General features: G+C 39.4%; 1 protein-coding gene across 2 annotated transcripts in view; it reads left to right on the top strand.

Moving 5' to 3' along the window:
* sema4f (sema domain, immunoglobulin domain (Ig), transmembrane domain (TM) and short cytoplasmic domain, (semaphorin) 4F) overlaps nt 1-18,075 on the top strand; it is a 67,126-nt gene extending 49,051 nt beyond the window's left edge. For both annotated transcript variants that reach the window (XM_061959246.1, XM_061959247.1), the window contains exons 4-15: nt 4,105-4,206; nt 6,568-6,679; nt 6,752-6,871; nt 6,946-7,100; nt 7,177-7,358; nt 9,318-9,447; nt 11,597-11,810; nt 11,949-12,058; nt 12,133-12,287; nt 12,505-12,560; nt 16,696-16,886; nt 16,955-18,075. In XM_061959246.1, coding sequence (XP_061815230.1) covers nt 4,105-4,206; nt 6,568-6,679; nt 6,752-6,871; nt 6,946-7,100; nt 7,177-7,358; nt 9,318-9,447; nt 11,597-11,810; nt 11,949-12,058; nt 12,133-12,287; nt 12,505-12,560; nt 16,696-16,886; nt 16,955-17,560 — 2,133 coding nt within the window. In that variant the 3' untranslated portion in view covers nt 17,561-18,075. The remainder of the gene's footprint in view (nt 1-4,104; nt 4,207-6,567; nt 6,680-6,751; nt 6,872-6,945; nt 7,101-7,176; nt 7,359-9,317; nt 9,448-11,596; nt 11,811-11,948; nt 12,059-12,132; nt 12,288-12,504; nt 12,561-16,695; nt 16,887-16,954) is intronic.
* Nucleotides 18,076-20,296: the final 2,221 nt, after the last annotated feature.

Raw genomic sequence — 20,296 nt, forward strand, 5'->3', positions numbered from 1 at the left:
CCAAGCCCAACCCCTGAAAAACAACCCCACACCATAATTCCTCCTCCACCAAATTTCACACTCGGCACAATGCAGTCCGAAATGTACCGTTCTCCTGGCAACCTCCAAACCCAGACTCGTCCATCAGATTGCCAGATAGAAAAGCGGGGTTCATCACTGCAGAGAACTCGTCTCCACTGCTCTAGAGTCCAGTGCTTTACACCACTGCCTCCAACACTTTGCATTGGACTTGGTGATGTATGGCTTAGATGCAGCTGATCAGCCAAGGAAATCCATTCCATGAAGTGAAGTGAAGTGAAGTGAAGTGAATTATATTTATATAGCGCTTTTCTCTAGTGACTCAAAGCGCTTTACATAGTGAAACCCAATATCTAAGTTACATTTAAACCAGTGTGGGTGGCACTGGGAGCAGGTGGGTAAAGTGTCTTGCTCAAGGACCAGTGTTGGGTTAGTTACTGCAGAGCAGTAACTAGTTACAGTTACTAGTTACTTCATTTCAAAAATAACTCAGTTACTAACTCAGTTACTTACACCAAAAAGTAATGCGTTACTGTGAAAAGTAACTATTTAGTTACTTTTTTTTTTTTTTTTTTTTTTTTTTTTAAAGCTCCCATTAATGCCCTTTTAGCCTTCATTTCAGTACTGTTATTGCACTGGAGAATAATACAATCTGTTGATCAACTTGACATGCATTTGCATCACTGAACTCTGCTAAGCAATGTGCTCTACATACAACACACAAAGACAAAGATATGTTACAAAGGCCAATTTGTTTCTGGCCAGAACAAATTGACAAAACTATTTTAAATAGCTGCAACATAACGTACATAAGTAACAAACAGCATAATAACAGCATAGATGTAAACCAAGAAAGGCACACACTACATACACAAAGCCTAACCAGGCATTTTCTTTACTGAACAAAACTCTTTATTGTCGGCCATAAACACATCACCAAAACATTAGTAAAAAAAATGATATCTAGCAAAAGTGGTCATTTTCTGCAGTACAAACCAGACCAAAAGCTACTTTGTTATATCAACAGCAGCCACTCGCTCTTTCTCACGTGTGCCAACACTTGCACATATGGCACTTAGCCAGTGATGAGTTTACAGCCACACAAAAAGTCAGACAACTCCAACACCACACATAAAGTGTAATTCCAGGTCGTTACACTATGATTTACCAATCAAATGTGTGCTTATTCTAGTGTCATTTATTAGGAATCTTAATTTATAAATATTAATCATTAAATGCTGTTAGTATATTAAATAAATACTAATAAAAAAATATTTTTTACAAACAGGAAGTTGCAGGAATGTACACATGATCCCCTGCTTACATCTCATTGTGCAACATGTGAATGTTTTAATGGGAACTAAATGAAAGGGGTACAAATTATTTCCAAAGCAGGACCTCCACCCAGACAAACAATACAAGTACACAGTTCATGAAAAACAATATTTGTTGTTATTGTCATTGTAAGTGGGCCTAAACACTTATATTAGAAATGGAAATGACTGCTGTCATTTGATTATAATAATAAGAGAATGTTGTCTGTGTATCTGTGTTGGCCCTGTGATGAGGGGGGGACTTGTCCAGGGTGTACCTTGCCTTCCGCCCGAATGCAGCTGAGATAGGCTCCTGCGACCCCGAAAGAGACAAGCGGTAGTAAAAATGGATGGATGGATGGAGATTGAACTTGTTATTTAGTGAGGTTTGGGACAGGTGTGCTGCTGGTGTAGCCACAGTGTGCACGTGTGATGTTGCTCACATGGGCTCCACTCATGCTCAGGGAGTTTTTGCGTTTGCTCGCACACATCAACAATTAGAGTGACAGAGTGTGTACCTTCAGCGGTGAATGATGAGAAGAGGCAAAGTTAATCCTTAAATGGTGGAGGTGAAGTGGCATCAGAGTCTCTGTCTCTCTTTACTAGCTTCGTCGAAGCATGTTGCTATGTAGCTTGTTTCAGCAGATTTGAATTGCTGTTTTGGGCAGTAGATGGGATCTTTGATCCAAAGCACAATTTACATTTAACTAAAATGTTCTTTTCTTTGTGCTCGACAAAAGAAAAGTAGTGAAAATATCTCCATGTTAGCAAACTCGACTTCTGGCTCCGCCATGATCAGACACGCCCCCCTCCCCTCCCCTCCCTCCCTCCACACTGACACACACAGAGCGCACGTCTCTCTTCTCCGGCTTGTGACACAAGAAGAATCAGAACGATAACAGAGCAGCGCTCCGATAAAACACACTTTATACTACATAAAAAGTAACTTAAAATAACGCAGTAACGCATCATGTAGTAACGGTAACTGAGTTACTGAATATAAAAAATAACGCGTTAGATTACTAGTTACCGCCGAAACTAACGGCGTTACAGTAACGCGTTACTTTGTAACGCGTTAGTCCCAACACTGTCAAGGACACAACGGCAGTAACTAGGATGGCGGATGCGGGGATCGAACCTGGAACCCTCAAGTTGCTGGCACGGCCGCTCTACCAACCGAGCTATACCGCCAAGCTCTCTGCGTACTGTATGTGGGACAATTGGAAGGTCACATGAAGTTTGGAGCTCTGTAGCAACTGACTGTGCAGAAAGTGTCTTTGCACTATGCGCTTCAGCATCCGCTGACCCCTCTCTGTCAGTTTACGTGGCCTACCCCTTCGTGGCTGAGTTGCTGTTGTTCCCAAACTCCTCCATTTTCTTATAATAAAGCCGACAGTTGACTTTGGAATATTTAGGAGCAAGGAAATTTCACGAATGGATTTGTTGCACAGGTGGCATCCTATGACAGTTCCACGCTGGAAATCAGTGAGCTCCTGAGAGTGGCCCATTCTTTCATAAATGTTTTCAAACATGTAACAGACATATACCACTTTCTATGAGCATTTTAGACACAGTCCAAAGTGCATCTACGGAACCAACTTTCCCCCCCTTTTTTTCAGTGCTGAAAGTGCGCTCATGAGAGAGAGTTTGCACTTACTCTGCTCAAGACACACACAAAATGCATACTTCAAGAAGTAGTTTTTTACCATGCGGGAGATAGAATATATACCATTAACATATGTGGAAAAAAAGAACAGCTTAGAAAAAAAACTAAAGGACACCAAAAGGCATCAATAAAATAAATACTGTGAGGAACTCGCATGGCTGCCGTTTGTGTGACCCCAAGATGCAAGAACCAGGAGGAGGATGAGCAGGTAAGATGATTTTAATGATCATCGACAGAGAAATGTAGCAGTCTTGCATACAACAGTTCCAAACATAAAGAGTCTATCATCGAGCACTGAGGAGTGCTCGAGAGAAAACATAAATAGACATATGCTGATTGGCAGCAGGTGTGGACCGGCTGCCAATCAACGGCAGGTGAGGAGAAAACAGTGCTCAGCGGAACAAACAGGAAATATAACAAAATAAGAGCACTGACAGGAAGTAAATACAAAAACATGGAAACAAACCGAAATGAAGTGACAGATCATCACAAAATACAATTGTAATAGAATGTTGACTGCTGAATAGACAATATGTTGAATAGTTTTTATTTCTGACACATTTAGGACAGAGGATTCTCTGTCCATCGTCTGTCTTTGTAGCATGAGCACAGATCCTCCAGCCGTGTGCGTGACTGTGTCAGTTTGCACATACGTGATAGATAAAACGCTAAATAGTGCTTGCAGAACGGCGGTGAGTGTTGATTATTCACATTGTGTGTGCTGTATAATATATTTGCAGCTTCTCCTCCCAGTATTTTGGGCGTTCTGCTGGTCAGCATGTATTCTGCATTTTAGTGAAGACAGTGACGCAAAATGGATTGCACAAATTATTCTACTCACTTAACAGACACAGTCCACTTTGCACATGTTCAGTAGATCAGCTTTGCGTGTGCTATCAAGTTCGCACGTTTTAGTACACGCAAATATTTAGTAAATATTTTAACAGAACTGTTTCAGTCATGATTACACACCACATTGTCAGTAAATGTCATTTGTGTGACTGAGGTTAGCTAGTTCAAAAATGATTATAGCTAGCAGACATACTGTACCTCTCCATCATTGCTTAGCTCCTTATATTGTTTATGGTTCTTTGTCTCCCCCTGCAGGAGGACTGCCGCAACTACATCCTCTTATTGGAGTTCCACTCAGATGGACAGCACATTTACGTGTGTGGCACCTATGCCTTTGACCCAAAGTGTGCCTTCCTGGTCAGTTTTGGGGGATGATTTGTTCTGGAAGTATTATTGTTCCAACAATTAATTTGTGTATTAGTGTGTGTGTGTGTGTGTGTGTGTGTGTGTGTGTGTGTGTGTGTGTGTGTGTGTGTGTGTGTGTCTTTTTGCAAGTGACTTATGCTAAGTTTTTTTCTGTGTCAGATTTATGGAAGTAGAACTGTCTCACATCAACTTGTATATATCAATATGATATTAATACATATGTATTAGAGATGTCGGCAGGCCGATATTATCGGCCGATAAATGCTTTAAAATGTAATATCGGAAATTATCGGTATCGTTTTTTTAATTATCGGTATCGTTTTATTTTTTTTATTTTTTTTATTAAATCAACATAAAAAACACAAGATACACTTACAATTAGTGCACCAACCCAAAAAACCTCCCTCCCCCATTTACACTCATTCACACAAAAGGGTTGTTACTTTCTGTTATTAATATTCTGGTTCCTACATTATATATCAATATATATCAATACAGTCTGCAAGGGATACAGTCCGTAAGCACACATGATTGTGCGTGCTGCTGGTCCACTAATAGTACTAACCTTTAACAGTTAATTTTACTCATTTTCATTAATTACTAGTTTCTATGTAACTGTTTTTATATTGTTTTACTTTCTTTTTTATTCAAGAAAATGTTTTTAATTTATTTATCTTATTTAATTTTATTAATATTAAAAAAAAAAAAAGACCTTATCTTCACCATACCTGGTTGTCCAAATTAGACATAATTATGTGTTAATTCCACGACTGTATATATCAGTATCGGTTGATATCGGTATCGGTTGATATCGGTATCAGTAATTAAAGAGTTGGACAATATCGGAATATCGGATATCGGCAAAAAGGCATTATCGGACATCTCTAATATGTATGTATTAATAAATATACAAATACAACTGTGATATACAAATAAATAAATAGTTTGTATAAATAAATGTGTATATGTAAATATATATTTGAGATTTGAAAATATATACAAATAAAATGTAAAAATATAAAAATGTGACATACAAATAAATCAAGAATTTGTATAAATAAACATGTATTTGTAAATATATTTTTGAGATTTGAATATAAATATGCTTGATTTTGTATTTGTATTTGTATTGAATTTGAATTTGTGGATCGCTTTTTTGCTTTTGTGTCGATGAGACATTTCTACCACAAACTGGATGCACAAATAAATGTGACCCACTCACTCCCCTGAACAACCAGCAGAGGGCACTGCAGCCTGATAAAAGATCAGTATCTACATCGGGACAAGGTCATTAAACGGCATTGATACAATAAAATAAGCAGCTAGCACGGTCTTTCGGATTAACTGGATGAATTAGCATTAGCTAATGCAACGCTAACGTTAGTTAGCTCAGGCCCATTGTGCGTTCTCTCTGTAAAGATGTGGATTTTTTTTTTGTGCAGAGAACTCTGGGCATTTTGCATATAATGCATAAAATGCTCTGTGACCCAGACCGCTCTGGCTGCAGTGCCCTCTGCTGGTTGTTCAGGGGAGTGTGTAGGTCACATTTATTTGTGCATTTGGTTTGTGGGAGGAATGTCTCATCGACACAAAAGCAAAAAAGCAATTCACATATGCAAATTCAATACAAATACAAAATCAAGCATATTTATATTCAAATCTCAAAAATATATTTACAAATACACGTATATTTATACAAATTCTTGATTTATTTGTACGTCACATTTTTATATTTATACATTTTATTTGTATATATTTTCAAATCTCAAAAATATATTTACAAATACACGTATATTTATACAAATTCTTGATTTATTTGTACGTCACATTTTTATATTTATAAATTTTATTTGTATATATTTTCAAATCTCAAAAATATATTTACAAATACGTGTTTATTTATACAAATTATTAATTTATTTGTATATCACATTTGTATTTGTATATTTATTAATATATGCATATGTATTAATATCATATTTATATATATATAAGTTGATGTGAGACAATTCTACTTCCATCCAGATTTGTGTGTGCGTACAGAAAAGCGCAACACAGACACACAGTTTTTTTATACACACACTCAAATCAACACACAGATTACAACACGGACAGACAGATTGTTTTTACACAATCACAAATCTAAACACCGATTGTAACACATATGCAGATTTTTTTTTTTTTACAGACTCAACTCTAAACACTGATACACAAATTAGAACCCCAACATACGGATCTGATTACACGCACACAGATTGAGATTGGCATTTGCAAAATGTTTTGCTACAATAACACTTTGATAATTTGTCGCAATCAAACAAAAAAGCTGCAATAAGAGTATTTTTCCTTTAGGAGATTTCCTCCCTCACCTTAAAGAAGGACACGGACGGGCTGCTGATGATGGAGATGGGGAGGAAGAAGGTGCCCTTTGACCCGAGAAAGCCATTCACTGCTGTTATGACAGGTGAGTCAGCATGCAGGGTGAATTCCTGTCGTTGTTTCCATCTCTTTATGCGTGCTTGTTTTACGTGCAAAGGCGGTCTCCTGTACGCCGCCACCTCTATCAACTTCCGCGGGACAGAATTCGACATCACCCGGGCAACGGGGCCGGAGCAGAAACAGATCCGAAGCGAGCAAAAAGTTCACTGGCTGGACGGTGAGGCGTCCACACAATCAGATGTGCGTGCTTGCAGAAAGTGATCATGCTGATGCGAGTCTGGTGCTCTAAAGAACCCGAATTTGTGAGCTCGGCTGTCGTGGAGCTATCGACCGACGACAACGTGACGGGAGAGGACGACAGGATCTACTTCTTTTTCAATGAGGTCGCCATGGAGTACAACTTCTATTCCAAAGTGAGAGTGCCCAGAGTGGCACGAGTGTGCAGGGTGAGGAGCCAACGTGTAATTGATTACTGATTGATGGGAAGCGGTTTCTGGATGGGCGTTTTGTTCCTGCTTTCAGTCTGACGTGGGGGGGCTGAGGACGCTGCAGCAACACTGGACCACCTTCCTCAAGGCGGAGCTGGTGTGCGAGGACAAACTCAGGCATCAGCGCTATGACATCCTGCTGGACGTTTTCACTCTTCGGCACAATGTCCAAGAAGCCGGCAGCACGCACTTTTACGGCCTTTTCACTACGCAGTGGTAAGCATCCTCAGTGATCATCATCATTAATGCGGGTATATATGTACCAGCCAGGTCACCTAGCAAGGCTGAAAAAGGTCCTAACAAGATGCCTTGAGAATGTAAAGCCCTGGCTGCAAAAAATAACATTACACTCAACTTGCAAAAAAACTGTGCTTCTCATTTCAAAAAGAGAGCTTAGTGCAAATGGCAAGTTTTCGGCTTTTAGAAACACTAGAAGAAATCCAAAATATAAATTGTGATAGTAACTGTTTCATTTTTAGATCAAGCAGAGTGAGAAAATTATCGAATCAATACATTTTAAGGATATAATTATGGAATCACCCTGTAAATGTTAGTTTCCAAAGCTAACACCTGCATCATATCAAATCTGTTCATTAGTCTGCAGTTAAAAAGGATTGTTTACACCTTGGAGAGCTGTTGCACCAGGTGGATTGACATGAATCATGGCTCCAACACGAGATGTCAAATGAAACAAAGGAGAGAATTATCAAACTTCTTCAAGAAGGGAAATCATCAAGCAATGTTGCAAAAGATCAGTCAGCTGGGCCTAAAATCTGGACCAAGTGCAAGGTTGTAAAAGGCAAGCATTCTGGTAGACCGAGGAAAACATCAAATCGTCAAGACAGACAACTTTAAGCAATATGTCTTGAAAACAGAAAATACACAGCAAAACAAACGAAGAACAAATGGGCGGAAACTGGAGTCACCGTTTGTGACCGAACTGTAAGGAAACACTGAAAGGAAATGGGATTTAAATACAGAAAAGCTAAACAAAAGCTAGAAAAAAACAAGTTTACAATGGGATAAGAGAAATAAATCATGCACTATGGAGGACTTGATGAAAGTCATATTTTAGTGGTAAATCACAAATTTACATTGGGCAAGGTGATGATGCTGGAACTTTTGTTGGGTGCCGTGCCAATGAGATTTATGAGGACGACTGCCTGAAGAAAACATGAATATTTCAACAATCATTGATGATATGGGGCTGCTTGTTAGGTAATTGCACTGCTGTCATTTCATTTTCAATAATTGCACACGTTTACATTGACGTTTTGGACAATTTTCTTATTCCATCAATCGAAAGGATGTTTTGGGATTATGATATAATATATGAAGATGATAATGCATCCCGCTAAAGGGGAAACACTGTATGAAAAAATAACATTCCTTGAAGAAAGATACATAAGATCAATGTCATGGCATGCAAATAGTCTGGATCTCAATCCAATAGAAAATGTGTGGTGGAAATTTAAGAAAATTGTCCTTGACAAGACTCCAATCTTTAAAGCTGATCTGACAACCGCAATAAAGAGAAAGTTGGAGCAAGATTGATTAAGAGTTCAGTTTGTCACTCGTTAAGTCCATGCATCAGAGAGTGCAAGTGGTGTGTTGTAGTGTTTTTAGTGATTATATAATTATTTTTTCTAAATTGAGTGATTACATATTTTTTTTACTCTGCTTGATCTGAATATAAAACTGTTGCTGACTACCACAATTTTCTTGATTTATTTTTGTGTTTCTTAAAACCGGAAAGTTGTCATTTGAAATGACTACAGTTTTGTGTTATATCTGTTGTGTACTTTTTTTCTACAAAAGTAGGATAAGATTAGATTGTGTTATTTTAGTATATTGATTGATTGTATGGTGGATTAGAGTATGTTATATATTTAAAAGCCCAGCTAGGAACAAGTGTTGGCAATTAGCATCAGTTAGAATCTCTCTACACAGCACATCAGTTGAATTCATTGTACTCTAACCAAACAGTTCACTTAGCTCAAATTGGTCATCCAATCAAATATGTTCAGTGCTGCAAACGGTGATTAAAGCTTTAAAAAGTACTATGTGAAAATGTGGTTCTTTCAAATGTCCAGGACCTTCAGTTTTCGAGGTTCAAGTGTACAGTTCCTGACTCCGGAGCACAGTTTCAATTGTTTCTTCCTACTTGTTTCCTAGGGAGCCTGAGCAGTCAGCAGTGTGTGTTTTCAGTGTGGCCGACATCATCAGAATAATGAATGGCCCATTTAAAAAGCGCATTGACAAAACAGACACACCCACACCTGTGGGCTCGCCAAGGCCTGGCCAGGTACTAAACTATTACTGTAAAGTTGTTTGAAAAGGCATGCATCTTTAAAAGGGAACTGCACTGTTTTTTGGAATATTATCTATCATTCACAATCATTTATGTGAGACTACAGCACGTATGTATTTTACTCTGTTATGGATTCTAATTCGTAAATAAATGCTAGCAAGAGTCAGCTAACTTTCAAGGTAATGGGATTCACTCTATTCTGCCTATAAAGCACTCTAAAAACATGCAAAAACCTCCATTAATGTTTTTTATATACACGCTAAGTAAATATCTATTGCCTAAACAGGCACATTCATCACAACATTTAATATTTACATATTTTGCTCATTTTAAGCATACAACGACAAATTAATTTCACAGACGCATCACAACGTTTGCTATTTCCTTCAACAACTACAACTACTACTACTTATGGCAGACTTAATGAGCGACAACAATGACTACTTTGGGATGGATGATGGTCCAAAACCTTATATTTTTTACGCGATTATAAGGAGGATGAGCTACAAATTTTAGAAGCTGAGTGACAAGCAGATCCAGCAAGTAGCACTGTTGGTAAATGCGAAATAAGAAATGCGAACATAATAAAACAATCACTTACTGTACAATGTCTACTCTTATTGGGATGGCAACTGATGGGATGTTTATATCCTTCCGTTCAGATGAAGAATGAATCGTAATTTTTTTACTAAAGCTGCATGATTAATCGACATTGTTTTAATTAGTTCGATAAACAACCAAAGAGGCTGAGCTTTTGTTATTGTTTTTTTTTGCCGTCACCAGCATTTGAGTGATGGACATGTTCGCCAATCAGAATTGTTGAGCCTCACATTTGTTCGTCTCTCGCTTTAAACAGGGAGAAAGAAGTCTCACTCTGTGCAACAGTAGCATTAACTGAACACAGTGAGCCCTCTTTTCAGTCGTTCGCAATCTTTTGCTCTACACACACAGGAAGCGCGTACAGACAGCTTCCCTACCCGCCACTGAAAAGTGCCGCAAAGTAAAAACAATTACGAAGAAACAAATATGATTACAAAGCATTTGCGGTGATATTTCAGTTTCAAATAGGACGGGCAATATACGCCCATCAACACAGACGAACGAGCCAGAATGCCGTGATCACGTCCAATTTAGTTTTTCCAACTGGAAAAAAAAAATGCACTTTAAGATATTCAATATTTATTTAAGTAAAATTTTTGCTTACAGAAATGAGTCCCATTTTATTTTTTGTTTATTTATTTAGGATAACGTTATTTACCTTCTAATTACAGTACAATGGTAAACAATTCTACAGTAATGATAAATAAAAGTGTATATCCTTTTAAATGGTTACTTGCATTATTATTCTTATATATCTATTGTATTATATATTATGATTATAATCATAAATAATACAGTTTTTATTGGTTATTTATTCAATTTCAGACCATGAAGTAGACAAAAGCTCTGACTCTGCCTACAGAAAGTCAAATATCTTTTAAAGTAAATGATTGCATGTTCTATGTTTGGCACCTTGGGACAAGAATATGTTGACTGACAGTCTGAAAGTAACATGTCTTCCTTCACTCTTAATTTTATGCATTTTTATGTATAAATGATAAAAATTGCAGTTAGGTTTTCCTCTTGCAGGTAAAAAAAAAAAAAAGGAACACAAAAAAATGTGGACTTTTTGTGTCTTTCTTGCTAGCTACGGGTGTAAGTTGAATGTCAAAGTTAACAAACTTCTCAGTTTATAGCTACAACCTTCTACTATAAAAGTGAGAAGCATGATTTAGTATATACAATTAACTTTCTCAAACTTAGAGGCGATGTGATCGCGTCGCTGCTAAAAGTAGTTCCTCTGCGTTAGCGATTATAGTAATATTATCGCTAATACTTGGTTCATATGCAGGTCATACATGTAAATGCAGTATTGTTTGCGGTATTTGGATGTTTTTTTTTAGAAAGCTTTATGTCGCGGTAGCTGACTCCCATAAGCTTCAATGTTAGCAACCCCGTCCTTGCTGTATATTACAAGTTAGAATGCATTGGAAAAAAAAGACAGTTGTGTTCCTGTCTTATGCAAGGATTGTGAATGATAGGCAAAATTCCCCTTCAAATGTCTCACCGACTCCTTTTTCCTTCCCCTGTGCAATGCTTGAAGTGCCTGAACAACGCTCTGAAGGCTGAGGGCTTTGACTCGTCCCTGAAGATCCCAGACAACTTGTTGGCATACGTGAGGAATCACCCCCTCATGCAGCAAGGTGTGAATGCTGCACCCTTACTCGTCAGGAAGGGAGTCAAGTACACCAAACTGGCTGTCACACTCATGGGCCACCCACAGGGTCAAAGAGGAGCATTGCTACACCTTGGAACAGGTGAAAGATTTCCTCCATTTTTTTGACACACCTACTATGTCTTTGTCGTACTTGTCTTGTCTATGGGTAATGAATATATTAGATACACTCCAAGGATGTTCAATCCACTTTCAAAATGTGTTCGTTGTGTTGTTGCAGACTACGGCGAGCTCCACCAGGTGGCAATAATGGGCGAGAACGCCACATTACTGAGGGAGATTCCTTTATTTGATACAAAAGAGCCTGTCAACAATATTTTCCTGCACCAAGTGAGTACCATGTAGTTTCTCACATTGCATGTTGAGATGTACTGTGTCACTAAGTGGTCTACTGTGTTTGTTAGGGCTGGGCTCTGGTGGGCAGCCCCCGATCTCTCGCTCGTATCCAGTCTGAAGAGTGCATGCTCTATTTGAGCTGCAAATTGTGTGCCAGAGTCAGACAACTGGGCTGTCAATGGGACGCAAGCAAGGGAAGCTGCACGTCCTCGGCGGCGCCGTTGTAAGTACTGACATTGGTGTCCAGCTGTCTCGTAAAGGTAAATATCAACTACAACTTCTGTGTGTGCGTGTGTGCGTGTGTGTGTGTGTATGTGTGTGTGTGTGTGTGTGTGTGTGTGTGTGTGTGTGTGTGTGTGTGTGTGTGTGTGTGTGTGTGTGTGTGTGTGTGTGTGTGTGTGTGTGTGTGTGTGTGTGTGTGTGTGTGTGTGTGTGTTCAGGCCGAGCAGTGGGGATGTAATAGAAGATGCCCTGAGGAAATGTGATGTCCAGGAAGGTGAGTGTATATGAATATATATTGGCAAATACATAATTGGGTCCAAATGTAAAGGCACACACCTTAGTTGCCCCTGAATTTTAATTACCGTATTTTTCGGATTATAAATAGTAGTTTTTTTCATAGTTTGGCCGGGGGTGCGACTTGTACTCCGGAGCGACTTATGTGTGAAATTATTAACACATTACCGTAAAATATCAAATAATATTATTTATCTCATTCGCGTAAGAGACGAAGCAAATGTCCGCAATCGTCACACACACGTCAGCAATCGTCACACACGAATAAGAATTCGGCGGGGGCGGGTCATGGCAAAAGTGCATTGTGGGTCATGGGATGCTAACTGCTGCTACATTCGTAGCTATTAAAATGGATTATTTCAACATTGGCGGTAACTTATAAAAACTGAGAAGGGCTGAACTAAAATGGCACCGAAAAGGAAATCATATACTGCAGATTACAAGCCGGACGTAGTGAAATATGCAGCAGAAAACGGCGATCGAGCAGCAGAAAGAAAGGAAACGGCGCATACCAGAGTAGACACCGGGGAGGAAGATTTCGTCGGATTTAGCGATCGGGAGTGACAGATTGTTTGGTAAACGTATAACATGTTCTATATGTTATAGTTATTTGAATGACTCTTGCCGTGATGTGTTGCGTTAACATACCAGGCACGTTCTCAGTTGGTTATTTATGCATCATATAACGTACACTTATTCAGCCTGTTGTTCACTATTCTTTATTTATTTTAAATTGCCTTTCAAATGTCTATTCTTGGTGTTGGATTTTATCAAATAAATTTCCCCCAAAAATGCGACTTATACTCCAGTGCGACGTATATATGTTTTTTTCCTTCTTTATTGTGCATTTTCGACCGGAGCAACTTATACTCCGAAAAATACAAAACATTTCAGACTTCACATTGTATGCTGCCCTGCGATGAGGTGGCGACTTGTCCAGGGTGTACACTGCCTTCCGCCCGATTGTAGCTGAGATAGGCACCAGCGCCCCCCGCGACCCCGAAGGGATTAAGCGGTAGAAAATGGATGGATGGACATTGTATGCTTCCAACATTTAGTTTAACTCTCTGGTGTCCAAAACCGTGTATCCACGGTCTAATCCAGGGGTCCAAAAACTACCGCTCACGTCTGGGAAGTCCCAAGTTAAAAAAACGTTTAAAAAAAAAAATTTTTTTAATTAGTATTTTTTTAAATCTGACATTTTTAATCCATTTTCTACCACTTGTTACTCTCGGGGTCTCCTAGCCGCTCAGGCAAATCATATTGTCTAAAAATGCATTTTCCCATCAATAACGTGACATCAGCGTGCCGCCGTGTCGCGCGAGCACGCGGCAAGTGCGCGCTCTTTCAGTCAATTAGTGCACGAGAAATATATATATATATATATATATATATATATATATATATATATATATACATATATATATATAACATGCAAACAGTTCTGCAGAGTAGTTATAGCAACCTAGTTATTGCTTACTGTTACAGGCAGATATATTTGAATATCGTCTGCGAAACAGTGAAAAGAGACATTGTGCTTTTTAAAAAAGCCGCACCCAGGGGAAGCATGTATAAAGAAAAGAGGGCAGGCGCCAAAATTGAACCTTGGGGCACACCATACATAAGGGCAGACTCAGAGGAGGAGTACTGACAAAACTCCAGCTGGTCAAAAATGACTGAAACCATTCTAGATCTGTACCGTTAATACTCACACAACACTCAAGGCAAGTTAAACGATTTCTATTAACTAACTCAAAAACATATATCAGCCCTCAAACTATGTTTGAAGAAAGAAACATAGTAAAGTTGCATGTTTTATTCCACACACATAAATAACACAAAACACAAACTATATTATTTACTGCAAAAACTGACATCTAAGTAAGATTAAATATCTCAAATAAGGGTGATATTTGCTTATTTTCTCTCTGATAAGATAATTATTCTCACTAAGCAGATTTTATGCTAGATAGTTTTACTTGTTTTAAGGGTTTTGGTCCTAAATTATCACAGTAAGATATTACATCTTGTTGCTGAGATTTTATGACTTATATTGAGTAAAACATGCTTGAAACTAGAATATCAACTGTTGCAAAGCCGTGTCATCCACACTCACAAGTATAAAACTACTTTTTTTAAAGTAATAATTTCTTATTTCAAGCATGAAAGAAAAAAATCATGATTTTGACACAATTGTGTCTCATAATTAAAACAAATGACAGCCAAATTGACTTTGCTGTTTTATTTTCAATGAAACAATATAAAATACGTACTCTTATAGTAGTACAGTTGGCACAGTACAGCAAACTGACAGTTAATATTTAAACATTTAACATTTGGCATTTCAAACTATTTTGAACAGAAATAGTTCATGCACATTCAGATAAATTCTTCAAAATTACAATTAAAAATTTTTTGGCCGGGGTCCGGGCTGTATAAATGCGTACTAATTGACTGAAAGAGCACGCACTTGGCATGATGATGTCATGTTATCGATGGAAAAATGCATTTTTAGACCATATGATTTGCCTGAGCGGCTAGGAGACCCCGAGAGTAACAAGCGGTTGCCTTGTTGCCTTCCATTAAGAACAATAAATTAGTTTTTAGTATAAGTTTGCTGGTTTCGAGAAATGTAATGCCGAGCACATATCATTATGTCAAGATAATGGCACTAGCATTTACTTAATTTAAGAATATTTTTCAACATATTGAGCAAAAAGGTCTCTCTTTTTTTTCTATCAAGAAAAGTGCACTTGTTATTAGTGAGAATATACTTATTTTAAGGTATTTTTGGGTTCATCGAGGTTAGCTAATTTTACTTGTTTTGGAAAGTCTTGACAAGCCAAATTTTCTTGTTCTATTGGCAGATAATTTTGCTTAGTTCAAATAAAATACCCCTCATTTTTTGTATTTTTTTGTCTTGTTTTTGAACACTGACTTTGTGCAGTGTTTTGTTTACAACATCCAGTCAGATGTGTACAGTAAATGTACGAAATGTACAAAAATATACATATTTGCAAAGAACAAGTTGCATTACACAATGTATATAAAACCAGCGTCATTAGCTGTGCTCTTAAAAAACAACATCATAGATTTAACTGATCTGCGATTATGGACAGATCTAATACATTGGATTTAACTTGAAAAATCCTCTGTTAAAGACAGCCCTATACAGTACTAAAAAATGTCAAAGTTGTGTTAAAGTAAATAAAATAAAAAGAGACTATTGCTACCCGAGGTTTTTTTAAGCCAGAATCCGTGATTGATGCCATTGTGAGGGCAGTTGTAGCCGCTTTTCTTTGGACATAAACACCGCGGTTGCTGTTTGTTGTTTCGTTGCGATGAAGGAGGGCAGCTGCAGGTGGTGCATGGAAGCCAGTTTGTGGTTTGTGTGGAGTCCTTCCTGTTCTTCCAAGTTGGTTGCATTGTCACGGCACCAACCCTGTGGTTTTGGTCTATAAAAGTTCAAGTTAAAGTACCACTGATAGTCACACACACACACACACACACACTAGGTGTGGTGAAATTACCCTCTGCATTTGACCCATCCCCTTGTTCCACCCCCTGGGAGGTGCGGGGAGCTGTGAGCAGTAGCAGTGGCCATGCTCGGGAATCATTTTGGTGATTTAACCCCCAATTCCAACCCTTGATGCTTAGTGCCAATCAGGGAGGTAATGGGTCCCATTTTTATAGTCTTTGGTATGACTCGGGGTTTGAACTCATGACCTACCAATCTCAGGGCGGACACTCTAACCACAAGGCCACTGAGCAGGGTGGTTGGGGCTCCCAGTCGGTGACAGTTGTTGAGAAGCTTTTCTCTCAAAAGACAAATATTATCACGTTTGAATCTTGCAAGATCTTGTGACACCCCTTGTTAATACGTTGTGTCAAAATGAAAACAATCTGAGGTTGTATTGAAAAAGGAAGACCGACCAAGGCAATATACATGTTTTATAAGGTGTGACACAGAAGTACATAAAACCGCAAAATCTTACCTGAGGTCCAAAAAGTAGACCACAAAGCCTTTTTCTAGTCCCATGATACTTTTAGTCCGTATAGTACATATTTATTTCCCTGAAGACTCACCCTCCTCCCCTTCTCTTTCTGTTGCCCAGAGCGTTGTTCCCCACCCATCAAGGAACTGCGCGTTTCCCTGGGTCTGCATCTCCTCTTGCCATGCGCCCAGCTGTCCCCCAGGCCATGTAGTTGGGAGAAACCGCCTCACAGTCTCACCAAGCAGCGTCACCCTGACCTGGAAGTGACCGTCACCGAGGACAGTCTGGGAAGTTACGTCTGCACATGCCAGGTATGGAGGAGAGTATTTGTCCTCGGTTCACAATTTGGCTTCATTATCGTCTCCTTCTCCTGATACAGGAAGGACAGGTCCATGACCCCACCCCTTGCCGTAGGGCAGCCTATCAGTTGACGCGAGAGGACCCCAGCACTGCAGGAGCAGTGGGGGGCTGCACTCGCCACGTGGTGGCCTTCTACGTCCTCTTCTTCTTCGGGGGTTTGGCATTTGGGGTGATGCTTATCCACTTTGTCAGATGCCGCCACTCGAGTGGCTCGCCTCCGGGGAAGGGGCGGGACTTGCTGGGCTCCGCTGCGACCCCACAGTTGCCGTGCAGCACCAGCCTTCTCCACGAGGGCTTCAGGCTGGCTGAAAAACGCAATGGGATGACGGCCCCGACCGCCGGGAATGGCAGTCACCATGGCAACAGTGTTAGTGGCACAGCGGCCTGCAACAAAGCCAGAAACGGGGGCGGAAAGGCCTTATATGCCAACTATAACATTTTATCAGTGGACGTTCTGGACGGACAAACTGCGAGAAAAGAGGAAGGAAAGAGGGAGTTTGTAGAGGGGATGGAGATGGACGAGGGCTTGGGGGAAGGGATAACGGGACTAGAGGAAGAGCTTTCCAGAATTCCCATGTTTAAATCAGCAGCACCCCTCGCTCCGTGTGAAGAAAGCTCTATTTGATGTTAGCATCTTTGCCCTCGTGGAAGCCATTAGGAGCAGAAATGGTGCCCACAGCGTTGTCACTGCCTTTGGACGGTGTCCCAGAGATAATATCGATACGCACTTCCTCTAAGAAGACGACACCAAAGAAAAGTGGGAGGTATGTCGTACGTTTCTACAGTCTGTGAATGCAGACCTGGGCGTGAGCATCATGTGCAATCAGAGTAGGACGAGAAGAAGGAGACAAAAGTTCACCGTCTTTCCTCATGGCGCTCTCATCCTTTCCGCCAAACAGCACTGACATATTTGGCATCTCTCGATCCCAAAAGGCAACAACGAACTGCAAAGCCATAGACTGAGCTGGTCGCTCTTTGTCGTCAGACCAGTCGAACGTGACCAGGACCGGGTTCTTCCTCGGCCTGCTGAATTTTGCGTCCTTGTGGAAGCGGAGCAAAATCCACCCCCCACCCGCCCTTGTTCCCTTTATGTTATTGTTTTGTCTTGTGTTTTCTAATAAATCATATAATATTTCCAAATCCGAAGAGAAGTTGCATGTGAACAACAAACAATATAATCTGTTCTTTCTGTCAACATCCATTAGTTCTTAGTGCTGTCCCAAAGATCCGATTCAAGCATTCAGGAATTATCTACAGCAGTGGTTCTCAATTTTTTTTCACCAAGTAGCACCTCTGAAAAAACTCGGCTCTCCAAGTACCACCATAACGACCAACATTAAAATACAGTAGCGTAGTAGGCCTAAGTATTCATTAAAAATACGGCAGATGTTTTATTTTACAAAAATATTTAATATTTATAGCCACTGTAACATTAAACACAGTTTGAACAGTAACACTGTGTTTGAATATTGAACAATAAAACACTGTACTTAAATAATTAATCAAATCTTTGGCGTACAACTAGATGGAGCCCGCGTAGCACTGGTGGTCTGCGTAGCACAGTTTGATCTGCAGTATGAAGATGTGAACTAAATTAGAATGACTAAGGTCTGTGCTCTAGGGTCCACCATTGTTGAGCAAAGAAGACTCGGCCTTTACTGTGTGTCGTGAGCAAAAAGAGAGGTTGTCCTTCTTGTAGTGCTTGTAAAACTTCCTTCTGTACCCCAGGGGCACTCTTTTAAATCAGGGGGTCTTGAAAGTTTTCCAGACCAAGGAGCCCCAAACTGATGAAGAGATGGAGCGGGGACCCCTACTTATATATCCCGTATAAAATTGTGTTTTGGAATAAAACTGATCCTAAAGGTACCTTGTTATTGTGCAATATTAAGATATTCAAATAATAAAATATAGTTCCGCTAATAGCTAGTTGGCAACAAGAGCTCTAATCGCTAGTTGGTAGCTAGCGCCGCTAGTCGCTAGTTTGCAAATGAAGCGCTAATAGCTCGCAATCGTACATGGTAATATTATTATGATAATAATTCATGTTTTTATTTCAAACGTGCAAGGTAAAATGAGTAGGGTGGCCATGTCACTGCCATGTATAAACCAATCTTATTGTGTATTTAGATGCATTTAAATTTGTGGATAAATTACAGGTGGAATATAAAAATATATACTTAAAAAAAAAAAGTCTAAACTAAGAATCTCATGACTCCCTGCAGTACCTCTGCGGAACCCCCAACCAAGGTTAAACTGGGTGTCTTTTTCAGCACTGGAGCTAATGAAGATGCAGCAGGGTAAGTAAGAGTAGAGTTACTTTAGAGCAAGGGTGCCCAAACTTTTTGACTCGGGGGCCGTATATATATATATATATATATATATATATATATATATATATATATACATCCATCCATCCATTTTCTACCGCTTGTCTCTTTTGGGTCGTGAGGCGGGGCCTCACCTGCCATCATGGAAAGAAAAAAAATGTAAAAAGAAAAAAATTTAATTAAATTGTTATATGTATCCAGTGATTATACTATAAAGTTATTTTCCATTTAACTTCACCAGTTTTAGATTATTTTTATTAAAAATCGCTGAATTTTCACATTTGCCGTTCTAATACTGAGAAGAGACGGTGCGGTGAACAGCAGCCAGTTGAGGCACGTCACTCAGTGCTGCAACATGGATTGCGCAATGACTCGGCTAACTGCTGGCCCGCTGTGCAGTGAGACTGTATTGCTATATGAACAATATTATACATTCCCATAGTTTAGTTAGCTGAGGTATATAATGTACAGTGTATTTTGTCAACAACTGTATGTGTGTAAAGTATTTCTTGTGCTGAGCGATCATAAAACGGCTGCAAAAGACGCACTGGCTGAGGCTCGCCTCCTGCACCCCCGCCGTAGAATTGTTATATCAACTAAAGCCCACACTTAAACTTTCCACGTGCAAGATCGAATCTATTTAAAAAAATTATTTCATAAGAAGCCAAAAAGTGCAAAAACAATAATGTTTGTGTTGGAGGAGTTGTGAATGACTGCAGGGACACAACATTAGATACACCTGCAGACTGCAGGTGTACCTAATTCACAACTCCTCCAACACGAACATTATTGTTTTTGCACTTTTTGGCTTCTTATTAAATAACTTTTGTAACCTATTTTCATGGGTTTTCCTCTTTGTGATGTTAAGTTCCTGTTATGCGCTGTTATACAGTATATGCCTTGAGCTCTTATTTTGAAGGCGCTAAGAGCGGAAGTGATGTCACGTTGCGGAGGTTTTTGAAAGAAGGTAAATAAAGTGGTCCTCGTGTAAACTGGAGCCTCCGTGTTTGTTATTTTGTAGTTTCATACAGTAT

This window comes from Nerophis lumbriciformis, linkage group LG05 (assembly GCF_033978685.3).
Source record: "Nerophis lumbriciformis linkage group LG05, RoL_Nlum_v2.1, whole genome shotgun sequence".
Lineage (NCBI taxonomy): Eukaryota > Metazoa > Chordata > Actinopteri > Syngnathiformes > Syngnathidae > Nerophis > Nerophis lumbriciformis.